At 48.7% G+C, this 18,182-nt stretch overlaps 1 protein-coding gene across 2 annotated transcripts; it reads left to right on the top strand.

Annotated features, from left to right (window-relative positions):
* Positions 1 to 247: 247 nt before the first annotated feature.
* On the top strand, positions 248 to 6,967 carry TMEM42 (transmembrane protein 42). Of its 2 annotated transcripts, XM_068405084.1 has the most exons (4): positions 389 to 405; positions 1,244 to 1,316; positions 5,435 to 5,581; positions 6,097 to 6,967. In XM_068405084.1, exons 2-4 carry the CDS (start codon positions 1,269 to 1,271, stop codon positions 6,238 to 6,240), a joined length of 339 nt encoding a protein of 112 aa, XP_068261185.1. In that variant the 5' UTR covers positions 389 to 405; positions 1,244 to 1,268; the 3' UTR covers positions 6,241 to 6,967. The 2 variants fall into 2 exon arrangements, with proteins under 2 accessions (XP_068261183.1, XP_068261185.1); XM_068405082.1 differs by lacking the exons at positions 389 to 405; positions 1,244 to 1,316 and adding an exon at positions 248 to 358.
* Positions 6,968 to 18,182: the final 11,215 nt, after the last annotated feature.

An 18,182-nucleotide genomic window follows, 5' to 3' on the forward strand; every position in this document is an offset into this window, starting at 1 on the left:
TGCTTACTCCTGAGCCTCTCTGTGTTGTATGTCTACAGCAGGACTGTTCTCATACTCCAGCCATTTTTTTAAAAAAAATAAAGCCTTTGTATATAAATTAACATTGCACAGGTGCGTTTTTCTTTCCCCATCCTTCCCCTTCGCCAACGCAGCTCTTCCGCTTCGCCTCCCGCGGCCCCGGCACTTCCGCCCGTCCCTGCGCAGGGGCGGTGCCGCGGCGGGGCGGGGGGGTCAGGCCGGGCCCGGCATGCGGGCGGGCGGCGGGGCAGCGGCGGTCGCCGCGGGGCTGCTGGGGGCGGCGGCGGCGGCCGCGGCGAAGCTGGTGCTGGGTCCGGGCGGAGAGGCGGCCGGAGGCTGGGTAAGGAAGGCGGAGATCAGCGCAGGGGACGGACCTCCGTGAGCCCGGTGCGTCCCGCGCGGGCCTCCCCCGCAGGCGCGGCTCAGCCCTCGGGGCCGCGCTCCTTACCGTGTCCGTCGTGGGGAGGAAACGCGGCGGTTCTTCCTCGCGCCCTTCCGGGGGTGCCCCGCACTCGCCGTCAGAGGGATCTGCTGGGAAGCCCCGGGCGGTCTCGGGGAGCCGGGCCGGGACTGGCCTCTGGGGGAGCCGGGCCTGGTGGCTGCTGAGGATCGGCCACTGCCGCGTGGTGTGAACAGGCAGCGAGCAGGGTGAAGCGAGGGCTGCTGGTGTGTGACGGAGAAACCAGGCGTGGTGTGGGGATGCCCGAGACCAAACCCAGCTCTGAAAGCCCCTTGGCAGTGGTAGCGAGGGGGGGAGCTTATCAACGCTTACAAATACCTCAGGGACAGGTGTCGAGAGGAGGGGACCAGACTCTTCTCAGTGGTGCCCAGTGACAGGACTAGGGGCAACGGGCGCAAACTGAAACATGGGAAGTTCCATCTGAATATGTTACTTTGAGGGTGGCAGAGCACTGGAACAGGCTGCCCAGGGAGGTTGTGGAGTCTCCTCTGGAGATATTCAAAACCCGCCTGGATGCGACCCTGTGCAACATGCTCTGGGTGAACCTGCTTTGGCAGGGGGTTGGACTAGATGATCTCCAGAGGTGCCTTCCAACCCCAACCATTCTGTGATTCTGTGTGGTTTTATGTCAGTTTTCCTGTAAAAGCAGGATGTTCATATGCTTGAGTATCAAACACTTGATATTGTTCTCAGCCCTCTGCTTTGCTAATAAAGTTGCCCTTCTCCCTCTCTTGTTCTGTTTCTGTTCACTTGTGACAAGAGCAGAGAGGTGGAGCTGTTGATTTCCATCATGCTGCTCAGCCGATGTGGTCATCTGGTGAGCTCTCCTTGGATGTTTGTAAGGGATGATCTTTATTTCTCAAACCTTGTTGTGCTTAAGGTTGCATGGGACTGCTGGCCTTTCGCATCAAGCATACCGTGTCCTTGCCTAGTGGTGAACTCTGGCACAGGCAGCGTGAATGGGGAGACGCTGAGATAGACAGCATACAGGTATCGTAAAAACACGTTAGGAACAGAGCAGGGATTGTTATTCATATGGCAAATGTACATTTGGTCTTGAAATCCAAAGGAGAACCCACAAGAGAAATTAGATCTGAAAAAAAAAGCCTTGCATCAGGACAAAAGAAAATCAACTTGTGTGATTATTAGAGATGGTTAAAAAAGCAAAAACGCAATACTCACTAATCCTGGTGATCCTTTCCAGTATGTCAGAAAGGGTGACAGGAAGAAGAATCAAAAATTTTAAATCCTAATACCCTTCCCAACCCCGCAAAAAAAGATTCTGACAGAAAAGCAGAGCGTGGAATTACTGAAAATGTTGACAGCATCTTTTCTGAGTATTTTGCTCCTTTGAAATTTATAGAAATATTGCCCCTTTGTTGGGGATTTTTCGAAGTTGCTATGACAAAGTGTCGTGTCATTGAGGTGGAGTGTTGCCAGCAGGTCAAGGGAGGTGATTGTTCCCTTCTACTGAGCACTGGTGAGCCCACACCTGGAGTGCTGTGCCCAGTTCTGGGCTCCCCAACACAAAAAAAAAAAAGACGGAGCTACTGGAGAGAGTCCAGCAAAGGGCCACTAAGATGATGAAGGGACCAGAGCATCCCTCCTATGAGGAGAGGCTGGGAGAGCTGGGATGGTTCAGCCTGGAGAAGAGAAGGCTCAGGGGGATCTCATCAATGTGTATAAATATCAGAAGGAGGGAGCAGAAGACAGAGACAGGCTCTTTCCAGTGGGGCCCAGTGACAGGACCAGAGGTGATGGGCACCAGGTGAAACACAGGAGGTTCCCCCTGAACATCAGGAAACACTTTTTCACTGTCAGGGTGACTGAGCACTGGCACAGGTTGCCCAGGGAAGCTGTGGAGTCTCCATCCTTGGAGATACTCAAAAGATGCCTGAACACAGACCTCAGCAACCTGCTCTAAGAGCAGGGGGGTTGGACCAGGTGATCTCCAGAGGTCCCTTCCAACCTCAACCATGCTGTGATTCTGTGATTGTGTTTCTTTTTTCTGGACAAATTGGTTCCTTCAGTTACTTCTTTCAGGTCCATTCTAGGGGATAATTGTGAACTAAATTAATCAGTTTAGCTGTAAAACTAACTGAGTTTTACGTAAATGCTCTAATCTTCCTAGTAACTTAAATTGTGCAGGACCATAGACACTTAAGTGTTCCAGAGGGCTCGCCATTTGAATCGTGCACTCTTGCTACAAAGGCATTTCCGCAGAGCAGCCACAAGGTGACAGAAATTCAAGGAGTTTTGTGTTTGAGGAAGAACTACAGAAATACGAAAATAAGTCTAAGAGGGCAGCCATCACTTGTGCAGCATGACAAGTGGCAGCAAATGTTACAAGTGTATTGACACTTCTGAGAGGTTATGACGTAGGGTAGCAGGATACTCGACGACAGCACAGAGATGGATTTCCCGGCCAGAAGGATGTGTTGTGATGGTCCAGCCTGAGAGCAGCCTGACCAGGAGGGGTCATTTCACTTGAACAAAAGTTTTCCTTTACTTTCCACTCTCCCCTGCCAAACTTTGTCTAAAATTACTTCTGCCACTTCAGGAGTGATTCTGGATTATCTGAAATGTACACTGAAATTAATCTCCTCTTAGAAAAGCAATCAGAACAGTAATCCTTGACTCACTGGGCTGGCTTGGCTGAGCCCTTGGCAGGGGAGGAATTTATACCTCCCTCCTTCCTTGTGGTGAACACCTGGGGATGTTCCTATCTCTCTGCCTGCGTGCCATTGCGATGACTGCTCCTCTGCCCAGGAACTCGACCTCTCTCTGGAAAACCTTCCTTCTGGGCATGTCACCTGCAGAGCACACTACAGCTGATTTCCCTGACTCTGCAATAGAAGAAGATCAGAAGAACCCATGGGTTCAGGGTCACTTTTCAAGATAGCATAGCTGCTGTGATGGTAGGAACCAGCTTTTCTCCAGCACTGGTAGACTCGTGGGCTAATTCAGGTCAGACAGGACCTTCAGAGGTCTCTACTGCACTCCCTGCTCTGCAACAGGTTGCTTATGACTTTCACCAGTCAAGTTTTGAGTATCTCCAAGGTTGGAGAGCCCATGACCTCTGTTCCAGTGTTTGATCACCTTTGTTTTTCCTTGTATCTGATCAAAACTTCACTTGTTCCAACATTTACTTGCTGCCTCTTGTCATATCCCAGTGCACCTAGGAGAAGAGCTTGGGCTCCATCCTCTGTACAGCCTTTAGTGGGTGGTTGAAGACAGTAACAAGATCTCTTTTTCTTAAGGCTTTTTCTCCCAGCAGCTTACCTTGGAAGGCTCTTTCTGATCCAGAAAATAATATACTGAATTTAGGTGAAACACAGAGAATTGTTTTCCCCTCTCATTTCTTTGCACCCAAGTCTGCTTACCCACTAGAGGCTTATGTGGACATACACAAGTGCCCCGGGCAGGGTAAAACTGTCCGGCCACACAGGCTGAGGGTGAAGGCAGGAGGCAAACCCCATCCAGCAGTGAGCCGTAACAGGGCAGCAGGTTTCTTCTTTAGAAGGCCAGTAGCAGCTGGGTATGAGTATCCCTCTTGATCCCTCTCTGCAGAGTTTGCTGTGGCGGTGGTGGGAAAGCAAAGTGCTTCACTGATGGGAATCGTTTTGACTCATTTACTGTTGCCCTGATAAAGTCAGAGACCTTTGCCACAAGTGGGGCAAAATGAGGCTGAACACCTGAACCATCCCTCTCTGGGATGGGGTTAGCCTCCCGGACCTTGCACCAGCCATCAACCAGGGATTTGCTTTACGGCCCTTCCCTTTTAGCTTTGTGCTTGCTGCATCACTTGCTTCAGAAATCACTGTGGCGTCCCCTAGGGTGCAGTTAGTAATTTCTTCTTCTGAGTGGGAGCAGAGCACGGTTGGTGGCCCTCATTGATTTGGGTGGCTGGCAGGGCTGCAGTGCTGCTGTTCCCATGGGGCAGGTGCCACCTCTCAGCTGTGCTTGTTGGTGGCTTCATACCTACATCTCTCTCTGCTTCAAGATGTAGAAAAAGCCTTGCTTTCCCTTGCCCTCGTGTGCTCCTTGAGTGTTTGCAAGAGTCAACCATCTACCTGTGGTTTCCTCCCTTGGTGTCTTCACGACAAGTACATGACACCCAGGGACTAGGGAGATGTCTGCAGCAACTAAAACTATAGGTGTGGGGGGAGACTGCGAACGGTGAAGGCATTTTAGGCAAAACTCTGCCCTTTTTCCAGACTGAGGCTGTTAAATGTCTTGTCAGGTTGTCTAAGGAGGGAGATCTTTCTTGAGAACCTAGTTGGCCTTGAAGGCCTTTGAATGCAGAGATGGTTTTGTTCCTGCTAAATGCTGGACAAAAGAGCTCTCGGTAAACCTGCTCTCCAGCGAGCGTGCAAAATAAGGCACGAAGCCCCTCAGCTCTGACATTCCTCCCAGGGGACCCTGCTCTGCCCTTGCTGCAGCAGTAAGGCAGGCCAGGTCACAGGAGGTGGTGAGGACCAGTAGTTTGGGACCACACTGATCTCAGCCTGAATTTACAACAGACGGTTCTTGGACCACGTGCAGCACCAGCACATACACCTTTGGCGTTTGTCTCTGGCAGGGCTGAATTTGACCCTTTTCTATACATCTAGCGATAAGTGAAGGGCATTTCACTGCATTGCGTGTGCATGACGTCGTGAGCTGGAGAGCTTTCTGGAGTTTGGCTTCTGGCATGGCAGTTGTTGGACGCTGTTCCAGCACTTCCCAGCTTGTAGTCTGATGCTGGACTCACGGCAGGGCGTGCCAGGCTCACGCTCCATCTAGGGCTGTTTCCTCGCTTCTATTGACTTCTGCGGTTTAATATATTCATCTAATACCAGCTGTAATTCAGCTTCAAGCCCACGCCGTTGGGTTTTGCCCCAAAATGCCCATGAATTAGTGAGGGTGAATGAGTGGTCAGTGAAAATAAACGGGGTTTTGCCTTTCATCCTACAGCTGCCTGTGCTGCTTCGCATCGGCTGTGTCGGCTTGGTGTTTGCGTGCAATGCGGTCATGTGGACAGTCTTTGCCAAAGCCCTGCGACTCTCCTCCTCCTCGGCCGCTGCCTCTGTGACAACGACGGCCTCCAACTTCATCTCTTCGGTGAGTAGATCCCTTCCCCAGGCGCTGAAGCCTGGAGGAGCACAGCAATGTGGGAACGGTCACACTGGAGCTTTGCTTTGTTTTGCTTTTCCTTTGCAACCTCTCATCTGTGACAAGCCAATGCGAGTTGTTTCTGTGCTCCAACAACTCGCAGCCAGCTCATGGTGGTGTCCAAAACTCAAGTCAGTGGGGCTCCTTTTTTATCGACTGGAGTTGCCCAGTCAGCTGGAGATTCAGTTCCCAAGAGGTGCTGGGAAAGTAGCAAAGCACATGCATGTCTGCCAAAATCCTGCTTTGGGACCGCAATATGGCTATGCTTCCAGGCTGGTTGGTAGAGTAGGTCATCTCCGGCATCACCCGTAGCAGCCGTTTCTCTTGGTGGTCCCAGCAGGAGTTGCCTCAAGCAGGTTTTCTCCTGGGACAGCTCTCCCAGCAGAAGTCCCCGCAGCTGTGGTGGCACAGGAGGCTTTGGGGTGCTCAGCCCAGCAAAGCTTTGTCTCTGTCTTTTCTTTCAGGCCATCCTGGGCAAGCTTCTCTTCGGGGAGACGTGGACATCTCTGTGGTGGGTTGGCCTCGCCATGACGCTCTGCGGCCTCATGCTGCTGCACACAGCTGCGCCCTGGCCGGCGTGGCTCCCAGTGGAGAAAAAGGAGGCGTGATGGCTGCCGGAGGAGGCACGGTGCCGTGCCACCCCTCGCCCCGAGCTGGCCTACCTCTGGCCGTGGACCTCCTGACCCCTGTTCACCTTCTGATCTGCCAACTTGCAAAGTCATGCTGGTCGCATCTTTCCTGGCAGGCCAGCGGTGGTGTGGTGGCAGTGACAGCCTCGGAGGGAACTGCTCCGCTCTGAGTCAGTGTTGTGGAAATCAGGGCCAGAGGCTTATCAGCCGCTCCTCCTCTTCACACCCAGCAGCTGTGGAGCTTTCCCAGTTCAGGGAAGGCTGAAAGTAAACACGGTGGCTGTGGAAGGTGCTTGTGCATCAGTACTTTTCCATAAGAGGACCCATCCCGAAACAGAAAAGCAATCAGAAGTAGATGCTGGAGGCAGCTGATGTTTCTGCTCTGCTGTTCCTGACTTTCCTCTCTGCCTCTTGAAATGGCCTCATGCCTGCCCTAAGCTCCTGCTGCCTGTAGGGCTCTGGAGCCTTCCATTAATTCCTTCAGCTTCCCCTGTCAGTCACATACACCCTTTAACTTGCCATTTCTGTCTGAGGCCTGTAATTTTCACTCACCCGTTCCTGACATGTTACTCACTGTAAGGTTGCTGCTGTTTCCTTTAAACTCTTGACCAGGCTGGGTTTTTGATCACCATTCCTGTTTTGTGTAGGTCAAACTCTAATTTTGGGAGAATAAAACAGGCTGCATGTGAACAGGCAGCCGCTTTCACTGAGAGTGTCCGTGTTCAACACATCGCTCCCCTCCCCACTTAAGTTGGCAATTGCATTGTTGGGTAAAATGGAGTTTCTCAAGCAACATGTTTTTTCCACCTCTGGATGACGCTGATTCCCATTCGTGCAATGTGATCAGCCACATCACTGGTATCCACACATGTTATAAATTTTGAGTCAGTGATTACTCTGTGGTCAGGATGAGATGCCTGTCGGCACGGTCCGTGTGTCAGGAATCGTCATTTTTAAGGTATGGACTTCTTTCCCATGCCCACACATCTTGTTTTAATTGGGAATTTTTTACTTGCAATCCTAATCGAGAAATAGAATGATGCCTATAAATGTATGCATCATGCTGATGATATCACCTGTTTGCTCTGGGCTTGCCAGGTTGTCTCTGTCTTCTTGTAACCACAGAACGTGAGTCACGGTTGTGGCATGTGCAGGAAACCTAAGGACACATTTCTGCGAGCCTCTGTATCAGAACCTGTCAGGTTTGTCATGACTGACAGATCCGCGCCGTGTCAGGCAGACGCGTAAAAATAGACTTGCGGATGGAGTTGGATTCGTGCCTTTTCCTTTTTGTATCAGAAAGATGGAAAGTCAGTGCCCCTAGAAGAGGCCGGGAGCTGTTTCCTCCAAGTCCCCTGCTCCAGGAGAGCATCCTAGCTCATCACATCTGGCAGCCATGTCCCAAGAGGGGCAAAGCCTTTGCCTCTCCCATTGGTGTGCTCCTAAGTCTTCCCCTCTGAAGAGAGGAGCTGTGTATGTGGTGGGAAAGAGGGCAGAGTGCTCCAAGTGCCTTTTTTCCTTACCAACATGGGTCTTTGCACTTGGGGACTCTTTGGACAGAGATAGAAAGAGTGGGACACGTCCGGCCGCCTGGGAAGCAGGGACTTGACACAGTGACCCAGCATCCCTCATAGATCTGCAAAGATGACAACCAGGAATTATTCATTTCTAAGTACATCAAGTCTCCTTAGACCTTCGTACATGATGGAGAAATAATGAAGGCTGGAAGCCTGGTTTGTTTGCCCTTGTTATTAACTCTCAGCCAGCTGTAAGCCATGGCTGCCTTTGCGCAAACGGCAGGAGAAGGACCAGACTCTCTCCTCTCTGGTTAATTTGGCTGTTGCTCCTCCTCCTAACAAACCTTTTGGAAAGCTTTTTGATGTGGACTATCTCAAAATTGACATTTCTTTATTGCAGTCGTTGAAGGTCAAGGTCTAGTAGATGTGTGCGGACGTGCAGGAGGCGTGGGCAGTGTCTTGGTGATGCTCACTTTTAAGGCGGAAGAACATAAACTATGGCTGTAAACTTGCTGTGGTAAATACTTGAAGGTGGGAACAGAAACAAGTTTTCCTCCAGTTCCTGTGGGAGTGTCCTGGTTTTGCAGGGATAAAATTTATAGAATCACTTTTCTGTTACATTTTGTTACATTTTGTGGCCAGCTGTGGTATGGTGATCAAGGCCATTAGCAGTGAAAGCCAGGGCAGCTGACCCAGGCTGGCCCACAGGTGTGTTCTGTAACATTAACGTCAGGGTCACTATAAATGGGAAAGCTGCTGGGGATGGGAGGGTGTCTTTGCTCTGCTCTCCTATCCATCTTTCTCCTTGTTCTCAATGGTTACTATCCCTGGAGGGACTTGCCACCAGTCTACAAGCTGAGTATAATTTTGTGTCTTTTGTATTAGTATTGATATTGGTTTTCTTATTTTATTAAATCTGTTTAAATTCTAACCCACAAGTCTCCCTCCTTTTCCCAATTCCCTTTCTCAGTTGGGGAGGGGACACTGGGTGATAGAACAACTGGTTGTTGTTTAGCCCTGGCTGTGGGCTAAACAGAGGCAGGGAGGAAAAGATTGCCAAGCTGGTGCATTTTTTGGCAGAATCCCTCTCCTCTGCGTACACAGGATTTGGCCCATGTCTGCTGGCATTGCCTGTCAGCATGGGGCCAGGGCAGGAAGGAAGGCTGCAATCGCCATATTGCAAAGCAGCGTGCTTCTGGTAAAAGGTTCATGGGTGATCATCCCAAATGTAACTGGAGGTGATCTCAAAAAGGGCTGCCAGCATTTCCAAATTAAAACACTGTCCAAAGCTCAGTGGCTGAAACTTAATATTTACAGATATTTTAGACCACATGCACAAAAAAAAATAGTGATGTGAGAGTAATGAGCAAGCTGTGTTTGAAGAGTGAGTGGTTCAAATGTGGTAGACCTTGTAAGGTGGGTGAAGATCATGGCCAACCATAAGACCTTGGTTTTACCAGGGCAGAAGGTGGATTATCCTTATGTGGGAACTACAGTAGTGTGCTTGCGTGGAGTTTTTGCACACTTGAGCTAATATATTTTTAGAGAAGAGTCTCGGGCACACATTTCCACTCAGATTCCAGTGAAATACACTTTTGTTTGCACATCTCCCAGGCGTTGACTGCAATGAGTCTTCCTGCACCTTCCCCTCATTCTCAAACACAACCCTAATTTTTCAGCATCTTATTCATCAGATTGTCATCAAGCAGGGCAAAACCATGTCATGCTTTAAAACAGCAGAAGAAGCAGGTGCATGGTTAACAGCAAGGCTCACGATGCTGCTCATGAAGATTGAAGTAAGTATTCTTGAATTAATGGTGGGAAGCATTTTGAAAAATCTGTTGTGTAAACAAGGTCCAAGAGTATTATATTCTAAGGTAAATAATACCATGTATACCTTTACAAGGAACAAAGCCAAATGAAATTATAGTTGCAGTTGAACCTTAAAGCGTAGTTTGACTGATTAGATAAGTAACTACACATAAAACCTGAGAAATGTCCCTGTTGTCATTGACAAGGAGCCACTGAAACTTGGAAGGTTTGTACAACAGCTCGGTCACAGCATACATCAAAATAACTTGAAGGATGGTATGTTTACCTGTGTGATTAATAGAAGTGGATGTGATAAATAAGATTGGTAGATTGTTCTGCCGAGTTTAGTATATTTAAAATTTCCATGGAATTTGATTCAATGCCCTGTGTTGACCCTTCAGAGACCTTTAATAGTGATCACATTGAAAGGATGTCACATACACGCTTAATTCCCCAAAAATATTGCAAGTGGTGGGGTGTTTTTGAAGAAGGAAGTCATGGTGACTCAACATGCCAGAAGAATGGTGCCATGGCTCTGACCTTGGCTGTCACAGAAAAACTGTGAAGTTATGGATAAATGGGTACTAATCCTGACGTGTTCGTGGTGCCAGGTGCTCTGCTCTGCTTTTGCAGAAGAGCAGCAGCAAGCCTTTGTTTTGGGGGTTAGACAGCTGCGGAGGGGAGTTGCACAGGGTGGGCACTTGTCCATGGCAAACCACGTGGTGTCTGCAGCTCACTTGGTCTTGGAGAAAAATCTGGGGTGAGCTCAAGTCAATGGTAAAATCCTTCCCAGGAGAGCCAGGAGTTTGCCTCTAAAGTTCAAGCATGCGGGGTGTTGCGCCATGTCACCTTTTAAAGGAAAGGATTGTGAGAAGACATTTCTGAAAATGTGGTCCTGAAGAAGAAACAAAGTGTTTTAGACTGTAAAGCAACACCTTCTAGCTTCAGGCAGAAGATGGTTGTTGGGCTAGGTGTCAGTGCCCTTTCTAAGGCAAGTCTGTTTCTAGGTACTTTAACACCAAGAAAAAGGTCAGTGACTTGCCTGTAAGATCTGAAATGGGGTCCTGGGTCATGGGCAGGATGGGGGGAGGCCACAGGGGTCAGGCAGGGGCAATCAGTCCCGGTGGTGCCCTCGGGGCCCTGACACAGTCAATGGCTGTACCTGGGGTGTTGTTTCCAGTGCTGGACCCCACAGTTCAAGAGGGGTGTTGGGAAACTGGTCTGGCAGAAGGATACCAAGATGGCAGGGGCCTACAGGAAGACACTGAGGGGGGAGAGAGAGGGAGGGTCAGGCTGACCTGATAGCAGCTGACATGTGCTTGGAGAGGAGTTACAAAGGCAACGGAGCCAAGCTCTGTGCCGTAGAAATGACCAGAACAAGAAGAGGCAACAGGCACAGGTTATGTCTTGGGAGTTTCAAGCTGGCCATCAGGGAAGAAAATGTCACCAGGAGGTTAGCTGCCCAGGGCAGCAGCAGGGTCTCCACCCATGCAGGTTTTCGAGGCTCAGCTAGACAAGACCTCAACTGACCCAATGTAGCATTGATGCCCATCACATCTGGGCAGGAGGTTGGACTTCCTGTGACCAATGGATGGATTTAATGGGCAACACCATCTATAACTGAAGCTGGTTTGCCCTTTTGCCTCCAAGTTTGGCAGTTCCTATTAAATGCTGCTATGCCACAGAAAAGAGGTTCCTCCTTGAGACACCATACAGACCTAGGCCACCAGAGGCTTGTTGGTAAACCACAGAAACCATAACAGACACTTGCGTATGCATTCGTAGCCTGAAAACAAAATGCACTGTTATCCAAGGAGAAGGACCACCCTGTACTCAGCTGCTGATAATGAAGTGCTTTGTGCATTTGAACCTTTGCTGGTTGAGGACACAGCCCGCTGTGTGAAAGCTAGCGGTGCCCCCCAGGGCAGGGTAACGCTGACCGGCTGCAGCAGCCCAGCATGGGATGACCAAAGCATCAGGAAGCCTGGACCTTGCGGTGCTCCGTAAGGTTGCATGAACTGTAGTTGCATGCCACACCGCAGTAACCCATGTCCTGTAGCAGCACTTGACATACACAGAACACTTTTTGCCCTGCTGAGCAACCAACCTGCCGCTCTGTTCACTGTCCAAGGAGACTTTTTGGTTTCTGACTGTTTAATAACCCTCTTAGTTGTTTTGATTTTTTTCCTGTCAGTTTAAGGAAAAGTGGCTGTGAATGGCTGTACTAATTGCCAAGACTTCCTAAGCAGCTGCCGGGGCTACTGCATGCTCTTGAAGTCCCAAGGGACTGCTGGTGCTCGGTTAATGCCTGGGGAGCTCCTGGGTTGGGCCTCCCGCTCCCATTTTCTTGGGGGGAGATGATGCACACCCCACTCATCACTGCACAGCTCTTGCATGGCACAGAGGCTCCACTGTGAAAATGGAAGCAAGTAGGAGGGGAGGGCTGGAAAGAGCACTAGTAATTGGGGTGTGGCAGATGGTACCACCGCTTTTTGGAGGCACGTACATTTTGAACCCATTGCTCAATTTTGCTTGGCTCAGAGGCTGCTGTGGGCAGCAGTTTCATCCCACCTGTGGGAGCTGGGGCTGGGGCTTGGCCACGTGAGCAGCTCGTGTTCTCCCCTGTCAAAAACGAGCCTCTTTGTTTTTGCAGCAGGAGATAAGAGTTGAACAACTCTGCTTGGCACCGTGACCTGCATGTGCAGGGTCTGAACATCAGCCAGGGCTTCGAACCTGGTTACTTTTAGTAAGTTAAGGCAACACTTCGGGAGAAATGAGCAGTGCCCTAGGGAAGGATGAGGCATTGCAAATGCCACAAATGCCACTACCAAGCAACTGTTTCCTCATCAGAGAGGAGGTATTTTGAATGACTCGTTCCCTTCAGGACACTCCTGAGTTAGGCAACTCACAGGCATGGGTCTGCCAGGAACCAGTGCTGCACAAAAATGCTCCCTAAGAAACCCTGTGGGCATGGAGCTACTCCAGCTGCCTGCCAAGGTGAAAGCATCTCGTTGCTGCTGTGAAGGGCAATGGCCTGGATGCTGTGAAGATTTAGATTAGATTTTAGGAAGAAATTCTTTCCTGTGAGGGTGGTGAGACACTGGAACAGGTTGCCCAGGGAAGCTGTAGATGCCCCCTCCCTGGCAGTGTTTAAGGCCAGGTTGGATGAGGCTTTGAGCAACCTGGTCTAGAGGAAAGGTGTCCCTGCCCATGGCAGGGGGTTTGGAACTAGATGATCTTTAAGGCCCCTTCCAGGCCAAACCATTCTATTACTCTTAAGAGTGGGAGTGTGCTGAGTTGGTTGCTTTTCAGGACAAATAACTGCAGATCCCTGTCCCCCATAAATCCCACTGTACCGAGGCTACCGCATGTGACATCCACATGTCCAGGGTTGGGCCAAAGCCTTTGCACCCACCATGCTTTGGGTCTGCTCCCGTGTGGTGCGTGAGCCGGGTCTCCAGCATCAGGCAGGACCAGCTCCTTCCTGCGAATCCTACTGGTCTAGGAAGGTTCTCCCTTCCCACCACGCAGCGATTTCAGTCACGCTGCTGGCTGGTGGGGATGCGGCTGTAGTCTGACCTGTAGACTGTGTACATCTGTACGTATATAGACACACACACCCACACAGACAGATGGGAGAAGCTGTCGCACCACCCCTGCAGAAAGAAGTGTTGCTTGAAGACACTGGCATGCAAGTTTCTGTTTTCTCCCTTAGACATGTGCAACCAAACACATATCCTGTAGGTGGGAAGGTTTTCTGTCAGTATTTTCCTTGTTCTCTGAAACTGTTTTTAATATATGGATAAACTATTTTATCGCTGATTCAATATTTGCACTATTGATTTCCTTGCCCTTACCATTTATTTTTTGCACCTCTCTTTTGCTTTATTTTTCCTCGTACCTTTTCATATTGTTTGCTTTAGGTGTAGTCTGTGGATATGTGTCCACACTGCAATCAGTCAGTGTGGTCATACATGCACGCTCAAAGCCAGTTCATGGGTCAGTGGCAGTAGGGTGGATACAGCCCTGGAGTAACTGCACCCACCCCATTGGACCCTTTCCAAGCACACACTGCGGACTGCCGGATTGCACGGCGGTGGGGGGGAAACCTTCTCCCCATCTTGGGTCTCTTGGTGGGGTGGGACAAAGGTGTGAGGAGCGAGTTAGCAGGCTATGACCATTCAGTGTGGAAAAGAGAAGGTGGTGGTTTGTAATGGGCCTGAGAAGACCGTGAGTTGCATGGAGAAGTAAGCTGGCATAGCTGTTGACTCTCTCCTCTACCACAAGGATGGGGGCCACAAGGGAAGCTAGCAAGCAGCAGCTTCAAAGCCAGAGGAGCTTCCTTCTCCTACAGTGTGTCATTCACCTGAGGAACTCCTGCCTGCGGGATGCAGCAGACGCTGGCAGGTTCCTCGGGTTCAAAAAGGAAGCAATTTTATTAAAAAAAAAAAAAAAGCTGTTATCTGGAAGAAGTGACACAATGGAGATCTTTTTTTTGTTATTTCTTGCACAAAATTCTAAAGAAGTGTTTTGCTGAGAACCAGAAGTACCTTATCCTGAGTCATTTTAGTCCAATACATAACGTAATCTTCTCAGCACTGGAGCGTGCTTATTTCGGTGTTTCCTGTGCAACAGTTGTACCAGAGTTGAGGGTCAAGCGGTCACAGTACTGAAGTCCCAAGTTCAATCTTTACACATAGTTCCTCTCTATATCTAGACTGATTTTGCAATTTTGCCTCTTGCATCTCAGCTGGGGAAGGAGAAAGGGATCTTGAAGAATAACCAGAGAAGATATTTTAACATTATAGCATTTTGGCTTGCTGTTAAAGCAGCTCTGTATTTTTCCAGGATGGCCTGGCCTAAAACCTCAATTTCCTGTGATGACCACAGGACTTCTCTTTCAGGGCAGGGAAAGTGCTGCTGTCCTGGTTTTGCTGGGATAAAATTACAGAATCACTTTTCTGTTACATTTTGTTTCAGTTTGTGGCCAGCTGTGGTATGGTGATCAAGGCCATTAGCAGTGAAAGCCAGGGCAGCTGACCCAGGCTGGCCCACAGGTGTGTTCTGTAACATTAACGTCAGGGTCACTATAAATGGGAAAGCTGGAGGGGGATGGGGCTCTTTGCTCTGCTCTCCTCTCACTCTTTCTCCTTCTCATCTGTTCTCAATGGTTACTATCCCTGGAGGGACTTGCCACCAGTCTACAAGCTAAGTATAATTTTGTGTCTTTTGTATTAGAATCGATATTGGTTTTCTTATTTTATTAAATCTGTTTAAATTTTAACCCAGGAGTCTCCCTCTTTTTCCCAATTCCCTTTCTCGGTTGGGGGGGGGAGATGGGGTGATGGAACAACTGGTTATTGTTTAGCCCTGGGTGCGGGCTAAATGGAGACACTACACAAGAGCATTTTGCCTGAGCAGGGATCACGAGGCCATAAGCCTACATTTGGTATATGTGTAGTTGTGGTCTCTGTTTTATCTTTGTCTTTGCCTTCTTCAGGAGCAGACTCCCTGGGTGGTGCTGGGTCAGGCACAGAGCAATATGGTTTTTGTTCCTTCTGGAGGTAAATGCCCAAACCTAGTCATGTACATCCTTAACTTTGGGTCCAAAACCCCTCTTTCAAGGTTCAGTGAGAAGGAAACATGGAATTTCTGTAATAATTTTATTGACATCAATCACCTCTCTGGTATTTGCCCATGAGAAACTCATTACCAGGTAGCTGGGGCCAGATGGCTTGGAATCAGTTAAGATCTGGGCTTGGCCATCTTGCATCAACCCCTGACGTCCAATTGTCTGCCACAAGTTGGCTCATGTAAGATTAGAAGAGAATCTCTGTGTTCAGAACACGGGATGCCCTCGGGGCATAGCTGACAGGCCACTGCCATGACCCATGGTTGGTGTACATGAGTGAGAAATGATCAGATCAACCCTCCTTTCAGAGTAACAGCAGCACAACATGTCAGGGCCATTAAGTGGATGAGATGCGTCTCACTACTAGGAAACTCTTAATAACCAAGATACATGCATAATGAAATGGTGAGGTGAGGACCAATGCAGCACCTCAAATAAGGTCCAGCTCAGAAGAGATGGACCAGACCTTTGGCTGTTCTCTGTGTGGGGGGTTTTTTTTCTTTTTGTTCCCCCAAGACTTCTCATTACTTATCATTCCCTAGGCTGTGATTCAGGAAGGACTCAACACATACTAGACGGTACATGTGGGAACAGTCCTGCTGTGGTCAGTGGAAGGCACCTTCTCGCCATGGTGCCCCTCAGGACCCAGACATGGGCTGTATGCATGTGTACCTTGGCGGATGCACCGCTCACCCTTTTGCACCTCGGGGAAACTCTGCAGGGCAACTAGAAAGATTAGTTCACCTTTCCAGAGTGCCAAAAAGGAAACCTGTGGTGCTTTTGATCTGTGTTTTGAGTGTTACTCTGACTGGACATTAAAAAAAAAAAAAAAAAAAGACAAAACAGAAGTAACATGAAGCCTTAGATGGTTATAAAAAATGTAGGTCAGTACATTACTATTATAAAAGGCAACTTCTCCATAACTAGACATGGGGTCGCAAGTGAATAAAACTGTAAAGCTAAGGATTGGGTTGCACTTCATGTCCTTCCCACTTGGCATCGATATCTGTGGTCATGCTCTGAAGTTTGACTTGTTCTTGTCATTTTTGATAGACAAAATAAACAAAGCCTGAGACAAAGGGCAAGCTTGTAAATAGGGGAGCAGCCACTGGGGAATTCTGATTGTATTTGTTTGTGTTTTAATACCTTCTTATGCCAGCTAATAAGGTGACACCTTGCATAAGACAGGTGCAGATACGGCTGATAGCCTCTGGTGTCTGATTTTGCAAACTGGGAAGTGAGTTGCTGAAGTTACTGGTAATAGGCTGGAGATTGCCTGTGAAAAAGATATCGTCTGCTTCTGTTAATTAGGAGAGTATACTTTTATGAGACAGATTGAGGCAATTAAGTGTTTGGGAAAAAAAAATTCAAAAGGGCTGGCATTTTTCATAGCTTCACCAAGGAGGAGGAAAAAAAGCCACACTACTGAACCACAGCTGCTCTGACCACTCTGACCAGCAAAGACAAGAAGAGATTTGTCTGTAGGAAGGACAGAGATCACCTGCTGACAACATGAAAGAAGCTGAAACCATGTCTTTGAAAAATGTTCCTGCAGATAAAGTTGAAATCCCATTTCTCAGACCTTGCCAACAACTGTCTCAGAGGGTATTACAGTTCAATGGCCTTTCCTGGCAGGGCAAGCTTGTACGAGCCAGGGGAGGAAGCTCATGTAGGAGCGTTGTACCATATGCCAAGTTTAGTGCCCTCGAATTGAGATACTACCAGTGCATAGAAAAATGGGAGCAGGTAAGTCCAGCAGCTGCACAAAGTGAAAGGAGAACTGAAAGCTAGGTGCTGTCTATTGGCATAAACCAAAAATTCCTGTAGGCAGTGAAAAGGTCAGCCAGTTTCCAAGATGAAGTAGGTTCATGGCAGAGCAGAACCCACACCCATCTAACTTCTACACTCTTTCTTTGAACTCTGAGGTTCAAAGTGAGAGTCAGAACATGGGTGCTGTTGAAGTCGGCCTTTTGCAAAACTCTATAGGACTGGAAACGGGACTGTCCCTGGTGAATACATGCCCTGCCTCCACCACTGACCCTCCAGCATGCACCTACATAAAATTTTTTCAGGAGCAAAGCATTCCCAACATCAGCCTGTTCCTGTTTGCAAAAATCTGCAGTTTTTGCTGTAGGACTACTGTGTCAACACAACTTAAGCTGCCTCCAACCAAGCATGGAATGATATATATACATAACAGGTTGAGACTGGATTAGAAAGCTACTCTCAGTGCTTTCAGATGAAATGGATTACTCTGTTGCTGCAATTAAGTGGAAACCAGTAATATATATTATAAATGTTCAAATTACATGTATTATTTGTTATGTTATTGTACAGACATTCCACGTATACTTTACTTCATCCCATGCTGGTTCTAAACAAAAATGTCTTTCACCTCCCAGGAGGAAAGGAATGCAGAGATAAAGCAATGCTGAAAGGTAAATCGGGGTTGTAGTGGTTTTTTTTCAATAGTGAAATATGTGCTTGCCAGCACATTGTCTCGTGCTGAATGGTGAGTGATGCTCCATCTACTAAGAATATTGGCGGTTCAGATGTTCATACAGCTGCCCTGCGAGATTATAGATGTGTCCTGAATCCTTGATGCCCTGGGATGCACTGGTCATGCTCTCAAGTAAGGACACCCAAGGTACACCTGCGAGCAAGCAGTGACATGCCCAAAGGGTGGGATCTGCTAGCTCAAAACCCACCTTGCACCAACATTTCAGCAGCAAATTAAATAGTCCTCCTAAAGTAAATACCTAGCTACCTGAATTGATGGTGAAAAGTCAGAGCCTTTGAAGGCTTCCATAGGGAGATCCTACATTTAGATGTGCCAGCCTTGCAGACTGAATCCTACCTTGCTGGACCCTGGGCTGCTGCCATGAAGGGAGGCATTGAGGGGCTGAGGCTGCTCCCACAGCTGAGTGGCCTCTTCACTTTTGGGTATTTAAGGACATGTT

Source organism: Nyctibius grandis, chromosome 7, assembly GCF_013368605.1.
Source record: "Nyctibius grandis isolate bNycGra1 chromosome 7, bNycGra1.pri, whole genome shotgun sequence".
In the NCBI taxonomy this organism is placed as follows: domain Eukaryota; kingdom Metazoa; phylum Chordata; class Aves; order Nyctibiiformes; family Nyctibiidae; genus Nyctibius; species Nyctibius grandis.

What these genes read in the sequence shown, in the direction of transcription:
- TMEM42 (XM_068405082.1), top strand. Translation starts at nt 248, where the DNA reads ATGCGGGCGGGCGGCGGGGCAGCGGCGGTCGCCGCGGGGCTGCTGGGG. An exon ending in GAGAGGCGGCCGGAGGCTGG is followed by an intron (nt 359 to 5,434) that starts GTAAGGAAGGCG and finishes TTCATCCTACAG; the next exon opens with CTGCCTGTGCTGCTTCGCAT. An exon ending in CCTCCAACTTCATCTCTTCG is followed by an intron (nt 5,582 to 6,096) that starts GTGAGTAGATCC and finishes CTTTTCTTTCAG; the next exon opens with GCCATCCTGGGCAAGCTTCT.